Source organism: Saccopteryx bilineata, chromosome 4 (genome assembly GCF_036850765.1).
Source record: "Saccopteryx bilineata isolate mSacBil1 chromosome 4, mSacBil1_pri_phased_curated, whole genome shotgun sequence".
In the NCBI taxonomy this organism is placed as follows: Eukaryota; Metazoa; Chordata; class Mammalia; order Chiroptera; family Emballonuridae; genus Saccopteryx; species Saccopteryx bilineata.
In genome coordinates this window covers 107,419,135-107,436,756 of record NC_089493.1, presented here as the reverse complement: position 1 = coordinate 107,436,756, position 17,622 = coordinate 107,419,135, and the positions used below count along the sequence as shown (strand labels likewise).

General features: G+C 37.9%; 1 protein-coding gene across 3 annotated transcripts in view; it reads left to right on the top strand.

The window, feature by feature from the left end:
* Positions 1-17,109, top strand: part of BAZ1A (bromodomain adjacent to zinc finger domain 1A) — a 130,335-nt gene extending 113,226 nt beyond the window's left edge. For all 3 annotated transcript variants that reach the window (XM_066277713.1, XM_066277712.1, XM_066277711.1), the window contains 3 exons: positions 12,997-13,139; positions 15,167-15,254; positions 16,113-17,109. In XM_066277713.1, the coding sequence (XP_066133810.1) occupies positions 12,997-13,139; positions 15,167-15,254; positions 16,113-16,309 (428 nt within the window). In that variant the 3' untranslated portion in view covers positions 16,310-17,109. The remainder of the gene's footprint in view (positions 1-12,996; positions 13,140-15,166; positions 15,255-16,112) is intronic.
* Positions 17,110-17,622: the final 513 nt, after the last annotated feature.

Here is a 17,622-nt window from a genome sequence, read left to right as displayed (position 1 = left end):
CCATAATGTTTTCCATAGTAGCTGCACCAGTCTGCATTCCCACCAGCAGTGCAGGAGGGTTCCCTTTTCTCCACATCCTTGTCAGCACTTATTATGTGTTACTTTGCTAATGAGCACCATTCTGACTGGTGTGAGGTGGTATTTCATTATGGTTTTAATTTGAATTTCTCTAATGATTAGTGCTGTTGAGCATTTTTTCATATGTCTATTGGCCATCTGTATGTCCTCTTTGGAGAAGTGTCTATTCATTTCTTTTGCCCATTTTTTGATTGGATTGTTTCTCTTCCTGGTATTGAGTTTTACAAGTTCTTTATAAATTTTGGTTATTAACCCCTTATCAGACATATTGTCGAATATGTTCTCCATTGTGTGGTTTGCCTTTTTATTTTGTTCATGTTATCTTTAGCTGTGCAAAAGCTTTTTAGTTTTTTATAATCCCATTTGTTTAACCTGTCCTTTGTTTCCCTTGCCCGTGGAGATATAGCAGCATATATTGCTGTGAGTGATGTCAGAGAGCTTATTGCCTATGTTTTTCTCTAGGATGCTTATGGTTTCATGACTTACATTTCAGTCTTTTATCCATTTTGAGTTTATATTTGTGAATAGTGTAAGTTGGTGGTATAGTTTTATTTTTTTGCAAGTAGCTGTCCTATTTTCCCAACACCATTTGTTAAAGAGACTGTCTTTACTCCATTGTATGCTATTACCACCCTAGTCAAATATCAATTGTTCATAAAGGTACAAGTTTATTTCTGGGTTGTCTGTTCTATTCCATTGATCTATATATCTGTTCTTATGCCAGTACCAAGCTGTTTTGAGTAAAATGGCCTCATAGTATAACTTGACATCAGGAAAGTGTGATACTACCAACTTTATTCTTCTTTTTCAAGATTGCTGAGGCTATTCATGTTCTTTTTTGGTTCCATATGAATTTTTGGAATATGTGTTCTATATTTTTGAAGTATGTCATTGGTAGTATAATAGGAATTGCATTGAATTTATAAATTGCTTTGGGTAATATGGAAATTTTAATGATGTTTATTCTTTCTAACCATGAACATGGTATATGCTTCCACTTGTTTGTATCTTCCTTGATTTCTTTTATCAATGTTTTATAATTTTCCGAGTATAAGTCTTTAACCTCCTTGGTTAAATTTACTCCTAGGATACTTTATTTTTTTTGTTGCAATAGTGAAGGGGATTGTTTTCTTTTTTTAAATTTTTTTCTTTAAGAGACAGAGGGATAGACAGGGACAGACAGACAGGAATGGAGAGAGATGAGAAGCATCAATCATTAGTTTTGCATTGCTTGATTGCTTTCTCATATGTGCCTTGACCATGGGGCTACAGCAGACCGAGTAACCCCTTGCTCAAGCCAGTGACCTTGGGTCCAAGCTAGTGAGCTTTTGCTCAAACCAAATGACTCTGCGCCCTAGCTAGTGACCTCGGGTTCTCGAACTTGGGTCCTCTGCATCCCAGTCTGACGCTCTATTCACTGCGCACCACCTCCTGGTCAGGCAGGGATTATTTTCTTTTTTCTTTTTTATTTTTTTATTTTTATTTTTTGTATTTTTCTGAAGCTAGAAACGGGGAGAGACAGTCTGACAGACTCCCGCATGTGCCCGACCGGGATCCACTTGGCACGCCCACCAAGGGGCAACGCTCTGCCCACCAGGGGGCGATGCTCTGCCCCTCTGGGGCGTCGCTCTGTTGTGACCAGAGCCACTCTAGTGCCTGGGGCAGAGGCCAAGGAGCCATCCCCAGTGCCCAGGCCATCTTTGCTCCAATGGAGCCTCGGCTGCGGGAGGGGAAGAGAGAGACAGAGAGGAAGGAGAGGGGGAGGGGTCGAGAAGCAGATGGGCACTTCTCCTGTGTGCCCTGGCCAGGAATCGAACCCGGGACTTCTGCATGCCAGGCCTACGCTCTACCACTGAGCCAACCGACCAGGGCCAGGGATTATTTTCTTAATTTCTCTTTCAGACAGATCATTTTTGGTGTATAAAAATGCCTCTGATTTCTGAGTATTAATTTTATAACCTGCCACCTTGCTGAATTTATCAGGTTCAGTAGTTTTTTGACTGTGACTTCAGGGTTTTCTATGTACAGTATCATATCATCAGTAAATAATGATAATTTTACTTCTTTTCCAATTTGGATGCCTTTTATTTCACCTTCTTCTCTGATTGCTATGGCTAGGACTTCCAGAACTATGTTGAATAAGAGTGGTAAAGGGGGTACCCTTGCCTTGTTCCTGATTTTAAAGGGATTGATTTTAACTTTTTCCCATTGAGTATGTTGTTGGCTCTGGGTCTGTCAAAGATGCCTTTATCATGTTGAGGTATGTTCCCTATATTCCCACTTTGCTGAGAGTTTTGATCTTTAATATGTGCTGGATTTTATCAAATGCTTTTTCTGCATCTATTGATATTATCATGTGGTTTTTCTCCTTCCTTTTGTTTATGTGATGAATAACATTGATTGCTTTGCAAATGTTATACCAGCCTTGCCTCCCAAAAATAAATTCTACTTGATCATGATGTATGCTTTTTTTAATGTATTACTGGATCCAGTTTACTAATATTTTGTTGAGAATTTTAGCATCTAAGTTCATCAGGGATATTGGCATATAGTTTTTTTCTTTTCTTTTTTTTAAAATAAATTTTTATTAATGTTAATGGGATGACATCAATAAATCAGGGTACATATATTCAAAGAAAACATGTCCAGGTTATCTTGTCATTCAATTATGTTGCATACCCATCACCCAAAGTCAGATTGTCCTCCGTCACCTTCTATCTAGTTTTCTTTGTGCCCCTCCCCCTTCCCCTCTCCCTTATTCCCTCCCACACCCCCCTCCCCCCCACCACCGGTAACCACCAACTCTTGTCCATGTCTCTTCGTCTCGTTTTTATGTCACACCAATGTATGGAATCATGTAGTTCTTGTTTTTTCTGATTTACTTATTTCACTCTGTATAATGTTATCAAGATCCCACCATTTTGTTGTAAATGATTCGATGTCATCATTTCTTATGGCTGAGTAGTATTCCATAGTGTATATGTGCCACATCTTCTTTAACCAGTCTTCTATTAGAAGAGCTTTTTGGTTGTTTCCATGTCTGGGCCACTATGAACAATGCTACAACGATCATGGGGCTACATGTATCTTTACGTATCAGTGTTTCTGAGTTTTGAGGGTATATACCCAGTAGATTGCTGGGTCATAAGGTAGTTCTATTTTCAGTTTTTTGAGGAACCACCATACTTTCTTCCATAATGGTTGTACTACTTTACAGTCCCACCAACAGTGAATGAGGGTTCCTTTTTCTCCACAGCCTCTCCAGCATTTGCTATTATTACCTGTCTTTTTAATAATAGCTAATCTAACAGGTGTGAGGTGGTATCTCATTGCAGTTTTGATTTGCATTTCTCTAATAACTAATGAAGATGATCATCTTTATTATATGTGGCTTAAGTATCTGTTTGTCGCCGATAGCTTATTGGTTGCTTGCGTAACTGTACTAGCCAATGGGGTGAAGTTGCCACGGCTGAACGCAAATTGAGCGGATCGGGGGAAGGTGAACATTTGTTTGCATTGGCAATCATCTGCTTTTGAAACAATTTAAGGCTGAAAGCAAATTGAGCGTGTCAGGGGGAAGGTGAACATTTGTTTGCATTGACAATCATCTGTTTTACATAAAAACTACGTCTTAATGTGATTTCTTTTAAGAATGCCTCCTAGAAAATACAGCACTGAAGAGGAGAGAAAAGGAGCTAAAGCTGCACAAAAACGGCTTTCTCAACAAAAAGAAACCACTGAGCAGAGAAAGACAAGGCTTGCTTCAGTCGCAGAGCAAATGCGTCTTTCTCGGCAAAATGAGACTGATGAGCATAGAGAAACAAGGCTTGCCTCAGGTGCAAGACAAAAAAGCCTGTCTCGACAAAATGAGTCCCTTGAACAAAGGCAGGAGAGAAATGCAAAAAAACGACAGAGTAATGCTGACCAAAACGCAAAAAGGATTAAAACAGTTTCAAACGGAGAAACTTTAATTTTTGAGCATTCCTCTGGTGACATGAATATTACATGTGAACACTGTCAGTCCTTAAACTTCAAGTTAGAAACTAATCGATTTGACCGTGGCAAGAAAGGATTTTCTCAATGTTGCAAGTACGGAAACATTGTAGTTCCACTAATTGAGAAATGTACCGCCAGTGGTTTCCTTCATTGGTAGAGCTTTTACTTGTGGTTTTGTTTTGTTTTGTTCTTTGAATCTGGTTGAAAAACCCCCTTTAGTATTTTCTAGAGTGGGGGTTTTCTGATGATAAATTCCCTCATCTTTTCTGTATTTGTGAATGTTTTTATTTCTCCTTCGTACTTGAAGGCTAGCTTTGATGGATATAGTATTCTTGGCTGAAAGTTCCTCTCTTTCAGAAATTTAAATATTGGGGTCCACTCTCTTCTACCTTGTAAAGGTTCATATCTGATGATAATCTAATAGGCCTTCCTTTATATGTTGTATTCTTCTTTTCCCTGGCTGCCTTGAGAATTTTTTGTCATTGGTTTGTGCCATTTTCATTATGATGTGCCTTGGAATAGGTTTGTTGTGGTTAAGAAAACTTGGTGTTCTGTTTGCTTCTTGACTTTGAGGCTTTAGTTCTTTCCACAGGTTTGGGAAGTTCTCGTCTATTATTTGTTTGAATATATTCTCCACTCCATTTTCTCTCTCTTCTCCCTCTGATATACCTGTTTTTCTTATGTTATTCTTTTTGATGGAGTCAGACAATTCCTGTAGGGCTTTCTCATTTTTTTAAATTTTTGAGTCTCTTCTCTCTGTTGTGCCTGAAGTTGTTTGTCTTCTATGTCACTAATCCTACCTTCTATCTGGCCTGTTCTATTAGCTAAGCTTGTTACCTCATTTTTCAATTCATGAATTGAGTTTTTCATCTCTGTTTGATTTGATTTGTTTTTATAGTTTCAGTTTCCTTGGTAATGTATTCTTTGTGTTCATTGAGTTGTTTTCTGAGCTCCCTAAATTGCCTTTCTGTGTTTTCTTATATATCTCTGAGTATATTTAGGATTTCTATTTTAAATTCTCTGTCATTTAGCTCCAAGGTTTCCAATATATTAAATTTTTTCTCCATAGATTTTTTCACATCTATCTGTGTTACTTCTCTATCTTTTGTATCCACGATATTTGATTTCCTTTTTCTTAATGGCATCTGAGGGTGGTCTTGTTGATAGCACTAATGAGAATTAATAAAGAATAAAAAAATTTTTATATTTGGAAAAAAAACACAAAAACAAAACCAATAATAATTTATTATTTCCCTCCCCTTTTCTTTCTTTTCTTCCCTCTTCTCCCCTCCTCCTTAGGAAAATATCCTGATGAACTGTGAATTATATTATACTAAATGGAACAAAAACTGCCTATAACAGAGGGCCTGAGTTGAGGGGGAAGTGTTCAAGGGGCAAAAAAGGAAGTAGGGACCCACAAAATGAAAAAAAGGAAAAAATTTGGGTCAAGTATAAAGTGATTTGCTTGTAAGTGATGGTTGACTAAGAGATATAATGAGAGGGATAAGAGCGAAACAGGAAAAAGAAAAAAAAAAGAAAAACTATTAAGTGGAGCAAAGACTGAATAGAATGGAGATCCTGGGTTGGGAGGAATGCTAATGAGTTAAAAAGCGAAGTAAAAAGCACCCAAAATGCCACAAAAAAACACTTGAGTCCCAAATTATAATTTGTTCGTGATTGAGGATTGAATGAGAGAAAAGTAAAAGGAGAAAAGAAGAAACTAATAGAAAGGGAGAAATAAGAAAAAGGGGAAAAGGAAAGGAAGAAAAAGAAAAAAGAGAGAGAGAGAGAGTTAAAGGTTTTGGAGTGTAACCCTCATGGAGAGTAAGGAAGAAGAAAAGAAATAAAATGTAACACTTATGGCTAGTGTAGTTCAAGAAAAGGAAAGTAAGACAGGCAAAGAATAAAAGGACCAATGTGGAGGAAATAGAAATAATAATAATAAAGGCAAGAAGATGAAAGAAACAAAAAAATAGTGGAACAAATTATAAAGTCTTTGGGTTTTTCTTGATTTTGAAAGGTTATCTTCTTCCTTTTTCTTTCCTCTCCCTTTTCCTAGTTGGTGACTCTGTACCCCAGGCTCTGCCCCTGTGGCACGCTTAGGTAGGGATTTGCAGTTGATGAGACTCTATGGCAATGTCATATATTTGGCTTCAGTCTCGTTGGTAGTCAAGGCTTGTTAGTGTTTGCAGGCTCCGACAATGAGAGAGTCCGTTTTCCCAGAGCCTCTCTCCTAGTCTCTCCTTCCTGAATTAGCAGCCTGATGATCCAGCTGTGAGGCTCCTGCTGCCTCTGCCTGGGGAGGAAGAGGCTCAAAGAGCTGGCAAATCCCCACTCTATCCCCACTGAATGCAGGGCTCTGGGTAAGGCTCTGGCAGTCAGAGCCGCCAGCATAATCAGGCGGGGCTGGGAGCCAATTGCTCTCAAGGTGACTTTCTGTGAGCCTCCATGCCTGTTCAGCACACCTAGCACTCTGTGGGACCACTCTCCCCAGGCTTTCCGCACTTTGTAGTCTGTTTTGGCCAGGAAGAAGATGCCCTAGTTGCTGCCTGCAGTACAGGAGTTCTTACCATCTGCCAAGTCCCTCTTTTTAGCATATATCCCTGAGTATGAAAGCTCTGCCAGTCAGAAGTTGCCCCCACCCCTTTAGCAAGAGGCACTAAAAATATCATGCCTCTTGTCTTGGATCGCTGAACTGAGAGAGATCTTGTCAATTAGAGCCACGTAGGTAAGTTGGGAGGTGAGTAGCCTGTGGGTTAAGCTAATTTCAGTGATTGGATCTGCTGAATTGCTCCAGAAAGGACTGCAAGCTGCCAGCGCGCCCCTCCCCCGATGCTTGATTGTTAGCTTGAATGGCTGGGTGAGGCACCACACCCACCCAGAGAAGGTTGGGCATAGGGAAGTTTGCTTTGGCGCACTCCCTGTGTGCCGCTGACAGCTGCTGCTCATGGCACGGGCAGTTGCTCACAGTGCACGCAGGAGGCCAGGTTGCTCGCGACGACATGCGCTGGCGGTTGTCGTGGCACAGCGTGCAGACGGCTGCTCATGTGGGCTGATTCACCACAGGCACTTTTTCCTCATCTTGAACGAACGTCCATGCAGCAGCCTAGCCTCCTGCACACCCTTAGCCACCCCTGATTCTCAGTTCCAAGTGAAAGCAGCCTTTGCTCAGGTTAGTGAGGAAGGCAGAGTGTTTCTTTGTCCGACTTATTTCCGTCAGGTTTGATTATATATTTAGTCAATTTTTTGCTTCACCCTACCTTTGCCTTCAGTGTGTGAAACTTCCATACGCTCCAAGGATAGATTTTTCTGTCTCTGGTTGATGAACTTGTTGAAATTTTGGGGAGATTTGTTGGTCGCACTCCTCACAGCGCCATTTCTCAGATGTCACCAGTTTTTTTTCTTTGTGTTGTCATTTCCTGGTTTTGGAATCAGAATTACTCTCTCCTCATAAAAGGAGCTTGGAAGTTTTCCCTCCTCTTGAATTTTTTGAAATAGCTTGAAAAGGATAGGTGTTAGTTCTTCTTTGAATGTTTGGTAGAATTTGCCTGCAAAGCCATCTGGCCCAGGGATTTTGTTTGTTGGGAGTTTTTGATAACTGTTTTGATCTCATTTGTTGTGATCGGTCTGTTTAGGTTTTCTGATTCTTCCAGATTGATTTTTTTTCTTTTTTTTCCAGATTGATTTTTGAAAGAATGTTTTTTTCAAGGAATTTTTCCATTTTACCTAGGTTGTCTAATTTTTTGGCATACAGATCTTCATAGTATTTTCTTGCAATCCTTTGTATTTCTGTTGTGTCAGTTGTTATTTCTCGACTCTCATTTCTAATTTTATTTATTTGAGTCCTCTCTTTTTCTTGGTGAGTCTGTTTGAAGGTTCATTGATCTTATTTACCTTTTCAAAGAACCAGATCCTGGTTTCATTTATCCTCTGTATTTTTTTTTTTTTTTTTTAGTCTCTATTTCATTTATTTCTGTTCTGATCTTTATTATTTCCTTCCTTCTACTTCTCTGGGCTTTACTTGTTGTTCTTTTTCTAGTTCTTTCAGTTGCAGGGTTAAGTTGTTCATTTGAGCTTTTTCTAGCTTCTTAAGGTATGCCTGTAAATGCTATGAACTTCCCTCTCAGGACTGCTTTTGCTCTGTCCCACAGATTTTGAGTTGTTGTATGCTCATTTTCATTTGTTTCAAGATAATTTTTATTTCTTCCTTCATCTCGTTAATCATTTGTTATTTAATAACATGCTCTTTAGCCTCCAAGTGTTGAATGTTTTTCAGTTTTTTTATTGTAGTTGATTTCTAGTTTGATGCTATTATAATCAGAGAAGATGCTTGATATGATTTCAATCTTCTTAAATTTGTTGAGACTCGTTTTATGCCCTAATATGTGGTCTACCCTAGAGAATGTACCATGCACACTTGAAAAGAATGTATATTCTGCTGCTTTAGGGTGAAAGGCTCTGAAGATATCTATTAAAATTCAGTTGATCTAGTTAGTGTGTTTTAACTGCTGTTTCTTTGTTAACTTTTTTCTTAAGGATCTATCCAGTGATGTTAGTGGGGTATTGAAATCCCCTACTATTACAGTATTGCTGTTAATCTTGCCCTTTAAATCCATCAAAGTCTGCTTTATATATTTAGTTGCTCCATTATTAGTTGTATAGATATTTATAATATGTATAGTTATCTCTTCCTGTTGTATTGCTCCCTTTTTCATTATGTAGTGACCTTCTTTATTCCTTACTATGGTCTTTGTTTTAAAACCTATTTTGTCAGATATAAGTATTGCTACCCCTGCTTTTTTCTCATTTCCATTTGCATGAAGTATTTTTTTTTTCCATCCTTTTACTTTCAGTCTATGTGTATCTTTTGTTTTGAGGTAGGTCTCTTGTAGACAGCATGTACGGGTTCTGTTTTCTTATCCATTCAGCTACCCTATGTCTTTTGATTGGAGCATTTAATCCATTTACATTTAAGGTTATTATTGATACGTAGTTGTTTATTGCCATTTTTTTTCTTCAACTCTACATTTCTTTTTTTACTAGATTTCTTTTTCCGGCTTTGTTCTGTCTACACCAGGCTCCTTAAGATTTCATGCAGCATTGGTTTGGTTGTGATGAATTCCTTGTGTTGTTGGGTTTTTTTTTGTTTTTGTTTTTTTGTCTGGGAAGCTTTTTATTTCTTCTTCAATTTTATTTATTTATTCATTCATTTTAGAGAGGAGAGAGAGAGAGACAGAGAGAGAGAGGAGAGAGAGACGGGGGGAGGAGCTGGAAGCATCAACTCCCATATGTGCTTTGACCAGGCAAGCCCAGGGTTTCAAACCGGCGACCTCAGCATTTCCAGGTCGACGCTTTATCCACTGCGCCACCACAGGTCAGGCCACTTCTTCATTTTTAAATGATAGCCTTGCTGGATAAAGAAGTTTGGTTATAGGTTCTTGTTCTGTATTACTTTGAATATTTCTTGTCATTCCCTTCTGGCCTCAAGTGTTTCTGTTGAAAAGTCAGATGTCATCCTTATGGGGGTTTCTTTGTAGGTGATGACTATTTTTCTCTTATAGCTTTTAGTATACTTTATCTCTTAGCTTCGGTATTTTGATTATAATGTGTCTTGGTGTGGGTCTCTTTGGGTTCTTTTTTAATGGGGTTTTCTCTACTGCTTGAACCTGTGTGACTCTTTCCTACATCAATTTAGGGAAATTTTCAGCTATTATTTCTTCAATCAGGTTCTCTATTCTTTGTTTTTTCTCTTCTCCTTCAGGAACCCCTATAATGCGGATAATGTTTCTCTTCATGTTGTCACAGAGCTCTCTTAGAGTTTCCTCAGACTTTTTGATCCTCTTTTCTTTTTGATGTTCTGCTTCTATGCTTTCACTTATCTTGTCCTCTAAGTTGCTGATTCGATCCTCTGCTTCATCTAGCCTGCTTTTAGTTACTTCTAGTGTAGTCTTCATTTCTGATATTGTGTTTGTCATTTCTGTCTGGTTCTTTTTTCTGATTTCCGTGTCCTTTTTGATTCTTACAATTTCTTTATTGAGGTGTTTATTAAGACCTTCCATTGTAGCTTTGAGATCCTTAAGCATCCTAACAGTCATTATTTTATACTCTGCATCCTGTAATTTGATTACTTCTATTTCATCCAGATCTTTTTCTGGGGTTTTGTCTTGTTGATTCATATGACTTAAGTTTCTCTGTCTTCCCATTGTTTCTGTGTGTGGCTTGCAGGCTTGTTCCAGTTGTGGTCTCCTTACCTAGTAGAGCCGCTTTGAAGTCTTGATTTGTTTGTTTTCAGTTTACTTAACTCAGTGGTAGGCTTGTTTACTGATCTCAGCCGAGGGCTTATTTGAAACTGTATCCAGGAACATGGTGGGTGTGACCTCTGAGAATCTGAAGGCAGTTTCTGCCAGCTACTCTTCAGGGGCAGGGCATGTTCTGGCTTCAGTAGGTGGAAGTGTATCTCAGATCTCCCTGGAGACCTGAGTTACTGCCCCTCCACCCCACTTCCTACTTTTGGCTGTGTCTTTTGTGCTGATTGGAGCTGGAGAACTTTCTGGAGGTGGGTTACCTGGAACCACTTAGGCTTGTGCTGTGTGGAGGGATCAACCCATTCCCCAGCTATGGCCATCTCTGCACTGGATGAGTCAGCTTCTCAGGTCATCCCCGGCATTCCTCTGCCTGTCACCATCTGTCTTGCTCTCGTCACTTTCCTTGTGGAAGACAAGCCAGTTCTCTCAGCCCTCCTTGCCCCCGGGGCTCCAGGCAAGTGGCTGTGAGTGATATTTTCTGCTCTGTCCCTTTTAAGCACCGCTGCCACTTCCTACACACAGAACTTTGTGCTTCTCCCCAATCAATGCTTTCCATCTGTCTCCTCCAGTCCCTGGATTTCTAGGCTGGGTCTCCGGTTCTGAGACTGAGGGCCCCCATCTCTCAGGATCTCTCTTCTTGTAATGAGAGCCCTTCTGGACCCTCAGCCTCAGCCTCCCCTTGCTCCTGGGAACAATGGTGCCCCCACCACACCCCTGCACTCCCTAGCAGGATTGGTGTAGATTCTTCTTTGCTCCTTGGTTTTTGAGACCTGTTCTTTTAGTCCAAAGTTGGTTTTTCACAATGATTGTTCCTAAATTAATTTGTAATCCTGTTTGGTGGTATGTGCTGGGAGTCTTCATCTGCCTACTCCACTGCCATCTTGAAATAATCTATAGTTATCTTTATCCATACAATAATTTCTTTATCCATTTAGATCTGTAATCCTTTTTTCTTTAATGTCAGCAGTGATAAAACTTTATTTCCAAAAAATGAAGTGAGACCATTGATGGCACAATGGATAGAGTGTCAACCTGGGACACTGAAGTCACCAGTTTGAGCACAGGCTCATCGGCTTAAGCACAGGCTTGCCAGCTTGAGTGTGGGGTCACCACCTTGAGCATAGGATCATCAACATCAGCCAAAGTCACTGGCTTGAGCAAGGGGTGATTGGCTTGGCTTGAGCCTTCAGAGCAAGGCACACACGAGGATCAATCAGTGAACAACTAAAGTGATGCACCTACTGGTTGATGCTTCTTATTTCTCTCCTCCTTCACTCTCTCTCAAATCATTTTTTTTAAATGCTGTCCTGTGAAAAATTGCAGATAGGTTGTATTGCATTATTCAAACAATGACAGGAGTAAAGAATTTATTGGTGACAGAATGGGATATTATTAGTCTTTTTATGTAGTCACCATATTGTCTAGTTTATTGGGGGGAGATATCAGGTAACTTTGCACCAAGATCTAATTTTAACTTTTCTTACCTGTTTCGCTCTTCCCTGAATCTGAACTCCAAATTAATATACCTTAAACATTTTTATTTAAAAACATTCTGCTGAAAAAATATTTTGCTATTGATTTGTGAAATCACTAACCTGTTTCTAAAGACAAAGGGGGAAAATATGTGGATTTACATTTTCTTTTTTTAGTATTAAGTGAGAAGCAGGGAGGCAGAGAAATAGACTCCCACATGCACCCTGACCAGGATCCACAGGCAAGCCCACTAGGAGGAGATACTCTGCCCATCTGGGACTGTTGCTCTGTTGCTTGGCAACCAAGCCATTTTTAGCACCTCAGTTGAGGCCAAGGAGCCATGCTCAGTGCCAGGGGCCAACTCACTCAAACCACTTGAGCTTTGTTTGCAGGAGGGGAAGAGAGAAAAAATAGAGAGGAAAAGGTGGAGAAGCAGATGGTTGCTTCTTCTGTGTGCCCTGACCAGGCATCGAACCCAGGATTTCCACACACCTGTCTGACGCTTTACCGCTGAACCAACTGGCCAAGGCCTGGATTTACATTTAAGCAGAGAATTTAAACACTCAAACTCATGTGGATAACACTACCCTTTTCTGCTATTTCATATACCTTATATTCCATTATATACTTTAGATTTGATGAGAAAGCATCTTGTTTTAAGAAAACTCTCCATATAAAATTAAGATTTATAAGAATAATCTTTTACTTCATCATTGAGAATTATTTTTCTATTATACAAGGTAATTTACAGAGAGGGCTAGTTTCTAGATCTGAAGAGATAACTTTTCTATTGATGTGCTTCAGGAAATGAGAACTGCTTATGTTATTTTATTGTGGTTGAAACACACTTTTAATAAAAGTAAAAAATGTACAAATTTGTATCCCATAATTTGCTTTTGTATTACACTTGTTTTACAATCTGTTCCCAATGAATGTTTAATACAATTGGAAATTTTTAAGATTGAAAAGGAAATAATGAATATTTGGTCCAGATTTTCATATCTCCAAATGTAACTTAAACATCTCAGTGTATAGAGTATCAGTTTTGTTTGGATTTAATTTGTATTTATATGCCCTGTTTAGCTTGCAGTGATCAAATATTTTGCTTTGTAATCACCTAAAATTAATTCATTTATTTATTTAGAATCATCACCTATGACACTGAATCGAAGAAGTTCAGGCCGACAGGGAAGAGTTCATGAACTATCTGCTTTTGAACAACTTGTTGTGGAATTGGTACGGCATGATGACAGCTGGCCTTTTTTGAAACTTGTTTCTAAAATTCAGGTAATATTTATAGACTTTATAAGTGTATTCCTGTATAGTACTTGATCTAATCTGCATGTTAGTTTTGAGATGATCCAAACACTGTTTAATCACTATGTACTTTTTTTCAAAAACACTTGAAAAATGAGTCTCTATATTGAAAAAAAAGGAGTTAGCATACTCTCCTCAGTCCCTTAATTCTGTAATTAATTCTTATAAATGATGACTGTGTGTTAAAATAGCCTCAATATTTTTATTCAAGGTAATGAATATGAATAGCATTAATTCAACTGAGAACCATTATTGATATTTCTATTCTGTAAAACAGTGGTTCTCAAACTTCAGCAGATACCTGAATCAGCTGGAGGACTTGTTAAAACACAGGTTACTGGGCCTTTCCCGAGTTCTTGATTCACTAGGCCTGGGATGCTGCCCAACCATTTGCATTACTGACAAATCCCCAGATGATGCTGATGTTGCTAACCCAAAGACTACAGTTTGAGAGACATTGATTTGAAAAATAAGTACTCTTAAATAACAGATACAACCTCAGCTAACTAAAGGATTAGAGATGGTACTGCAGTTATCTATACATTTGATCCTTGAACAGTACAGATTTGAACTACACAAGTCCACTTATATGTGGGTTGTTTTCAATATATATATTGAACAATTCTTTGGAAATTTCCCCACTACCACGAAGCAATCATACTGATTACACTAGGCTATCATAAAGTAATCATATTGCTACATCTTTATTATCAATATATGAATCATTATACCTGTAAATCAATATGAATTTCTTATTCATTTTCTTCATATTTGATGTCTAGTGTTAGTAATATGTATAATATCTACAGTGTTTTTTATCATATAAGACAGTATTGATACTGGCAGGTGAGTCCTCTCATAAACAGCTGACATAAAATTACAGTGTTGATAAATGCACACAGTATTTTAAATGTATTATCCTTATGATTTTCATGATAATGTTCTCTATTCTCTAGCTTAACTTTATTGTAAAAATACAGTATATAATACATATATGTTAATTGACTGGTTACATTATTGGTAAGGTTTTCATTCAATAGTAGGCTATTAGCAGTTAAATTTGAGGGGAGTCAAAAGTTATACACAGATTTTTTACTGCATGGTGGGTCAGCACCCCTAACCTCACATTACTCAAGGGCCAACTGTGTATATATAAATAGGGCAGAATGTGATATGCTATAGCAGAGATTGGACAGTGTTATATAGTACTACAATAGAAGTTATATAATAGTCTTTCAGAAATAGAGAAGAAAATGAGATTTGAGCATTTCAAAGGGAGGGAATAACAGATTTATTGAAGAACTATTTAGTATGGTCATTGAAGTAAAATGGAATTTCAACATGAGAACTGGAGTAAAGGAATTTCAAGAAGAGTGGACGATAAGCCGAAGACCCAGAAATGAGAATGGGGTAATGATGGGTAGATTGAATGGAGCAGACTAGATGGATACAACCAGATTATCAAGTGTCTCACTTGTGACAATGTTAGGTGAAGGTTTCTGAATGAAAAAGTGACATCATCAGAAGTTTACTTTGAGATTTCTAGAGCAAGAATGTAAAAGATTAATGAACATTGAATAGCATCTTATAAAAATTAAATCACAATTTGACTCTTAACTCATTTTTCTGGAGTAGTTCCTGTGCTGAATTGAGTTTTGTTGTATACATTTTTATTCTTTATTACAAATGCAGTAATGTTCATTAAAGAAATTTTTATAGATACATATATGTATCCACATAATATATTGTATATAGAGAAAGACAACACACAAAACCAAAATCTTTTTCTTTTCACAAAATTGTTAAGACTTCTTATAGTATAAATAGGCTTCTTTCTACAGCATTAAATAACTGAAATCTGACATGTGGTTTTAATAGAATAATAGTATTTAGAGGTTAATATGCAGTTGCTTTTCAGTGCAGAACCTTCATGTATTTGACCACTTGTCTGATATATTTTATATATGAGAGGTAATATTTGAATTATTATTTTACAGGTCCCAGACTATTATGACATCATCAAAAAGCCCATTGCCTTAAATATAATTCGTGAAAAGGTGAACAAATGTGAATATAAATTAGCATGTGAGTAATTATATTTTTCTCGATATTTTTGTTTAAAAGGTAAAGTCTTTTTAATGAGGTAGAGGCTGTTTTTCTTTTTACTTATATGATGTATATTCAATGTAATTGTGTAGATGACCTCTCAACAGGTCCCTAAAATGCTTATCCATGTATATGGGTATGAAAGATAGATGGGAGTTGAATGAGTTCAACATATTTTATAGAATCTGATCTTAATAGAAGTTATTTATTGAAATTATGCAATTAGACCTAATTACATAACTTCATAGTTTCAGTAAAACAATTTATAAGTGTTGTTTTGTTTTGTTTTTGTTTTTTTGTATTTTTCCAAAGCTGGAAACGGGGAGGCAATCAGACTGACTCCCGCATGTGCCCGACTGGGATACACCTGGCATGCCCACCAGGGGGCAGTGTTCTGCCCATCTTGGGGCATCGCTCTGCTGCAATCAGAGCCATTCTAGCGCCTGAGGCAGAGCTCCACAGAGCCATCCTCAGCGCCCGGGCAAACTTTGCTCCAGTCGAGCCTTGGCTGTGGGAGGGGAAGAGAGAGACAGAAAGGAAGGAGAGGGGGGAGGGTGGAGAAGCAGATGGGCGCTTCTCCTGTGTGCCCTGGCGAGAATTGAACCTGGGACTCCTGCTCACCAGGCCGACGCTCTACCACTGAGCCAACCAGCCAGGGCCACAATTTATGTGTTTATAGTTAAATAGTTTTAAGCCTCAGTTCTGCTACCTATTTCAGTCTTCAATTTCTAAAGAAAAAAGTATACTTTTGTTTTTTAATGACATTTCTAGATATGATGCAAGCAAAATTTTATTTATATATGTACTTTTACTCTAATATCATTTTTTCCTTTCTAGCTGAGTTTATTGATGATATTGAGTTAATGTTTTCAAACTGCTTTGAGTACAACCCTCGTAACACAAGTGAAGCAAAAGCTGGAATGAGGCTGCAAGCATTTTTTCATATCCAGGCCCAAAAACTTGGGCTTCACATGACACCTGGAAACGTGGAGCAAGTCAGCACACCACCGGCTGCCAAAAAGTCACGAATCTAATTCTGTCCTTCGAAAGGACATATTTGAGGAAAACAAATTGTTCATGAAATGGAACATTAAATCATGCTGTAAAGCAGACATATATGTATAAAGCAATAACAACTGATTGACCACTTTGAAGTGTGGCCTGCACTATATTCTCAATTTTAATATGAAGCACTCAGGAGAATGTAGGAAAGATTTCCTTTGCTACAGTTTTGTTCAGTATCTAATAAGTTTGGTAGATGTATTGGGTACAGTACTGGTTTACAGAGGTTTTGTACATTTTGAGATCATTCATGTGTCCCAATATCTTGGAAAATATTTTTTCACCTAAGATTTATTTTATCATTGATGACTTTGCTTAGACATGTGATATTAAGGAAGATTTTATCTACACAGATAAGTCTTCTATAATAGCACATTTTAGAAAAAAATGTATATGTCTAAGAATTTTTTAATGGGCGCATTCTTTCAACACTATACATGAATGAATCCAATTTTATGTCCTTAAAAGTGCTGTACCAGTGCTGGCTGGAGAGGTATTAAGTCTGAGTTTATTAACTAGATATTTATTTAGCATTCAAAGTAATTTGTGAATTTGTTTTGTATTTATAAAATTTGTACCTGGAAAATGTTCTTTAATTTTTTAAACATTTTATTGTTTTTATTTCTCTTAACTTCTTTAATGATCAGTCTATAATAAAAGGTAACACCCTCCTTTTTCCCTGACAGTTCTTCCAGTTTTACAGAACTGTTTTACAAGTTTCTATGTACAACTTTTTAAGTGTACAAATAAAGTGATACATTTTTTTCAAGTATTCTGAATTTCTGAAATTTTTACAAATTATAATTGGACTTCTACACAAGATATATGCAAACTGTAAGCACCAGTATTTTATTGTACTTGAATCTTTATAACAGTGGTTTGCAGCTTTTCTGCCCCAGCCCTTGAGTAAGATATCTCCCATCAGTATCAGTAAATATTCTATGGCAGGGGTTCTCATTAAAAGGAGGAAAGTAAGTTTGGAATATGTCCACTTAGTTAAGAAACACCACTCTGGAAATTTTTTAAAAGTAAAAGTGATGGGGATTCCAAGATGGCGATGGGGTAGGCAGACATTCCAATTACCACCTCCCAAGACCAAATTGGATTACAACTTAATTTAAGAACAATCATCTTCAAAAACCAACTTTGGACTAAACAAAGAGGAATCTATAACCAAGGATCACAGAAGAAGCCACACCAAGACTGGTAGGAAGAGCAGAGACATGGAAAGGGCTGCCCACTCCCAGGAGCAAATGGTGGCTGAGGGTTTGGAGGGACTCTCCCT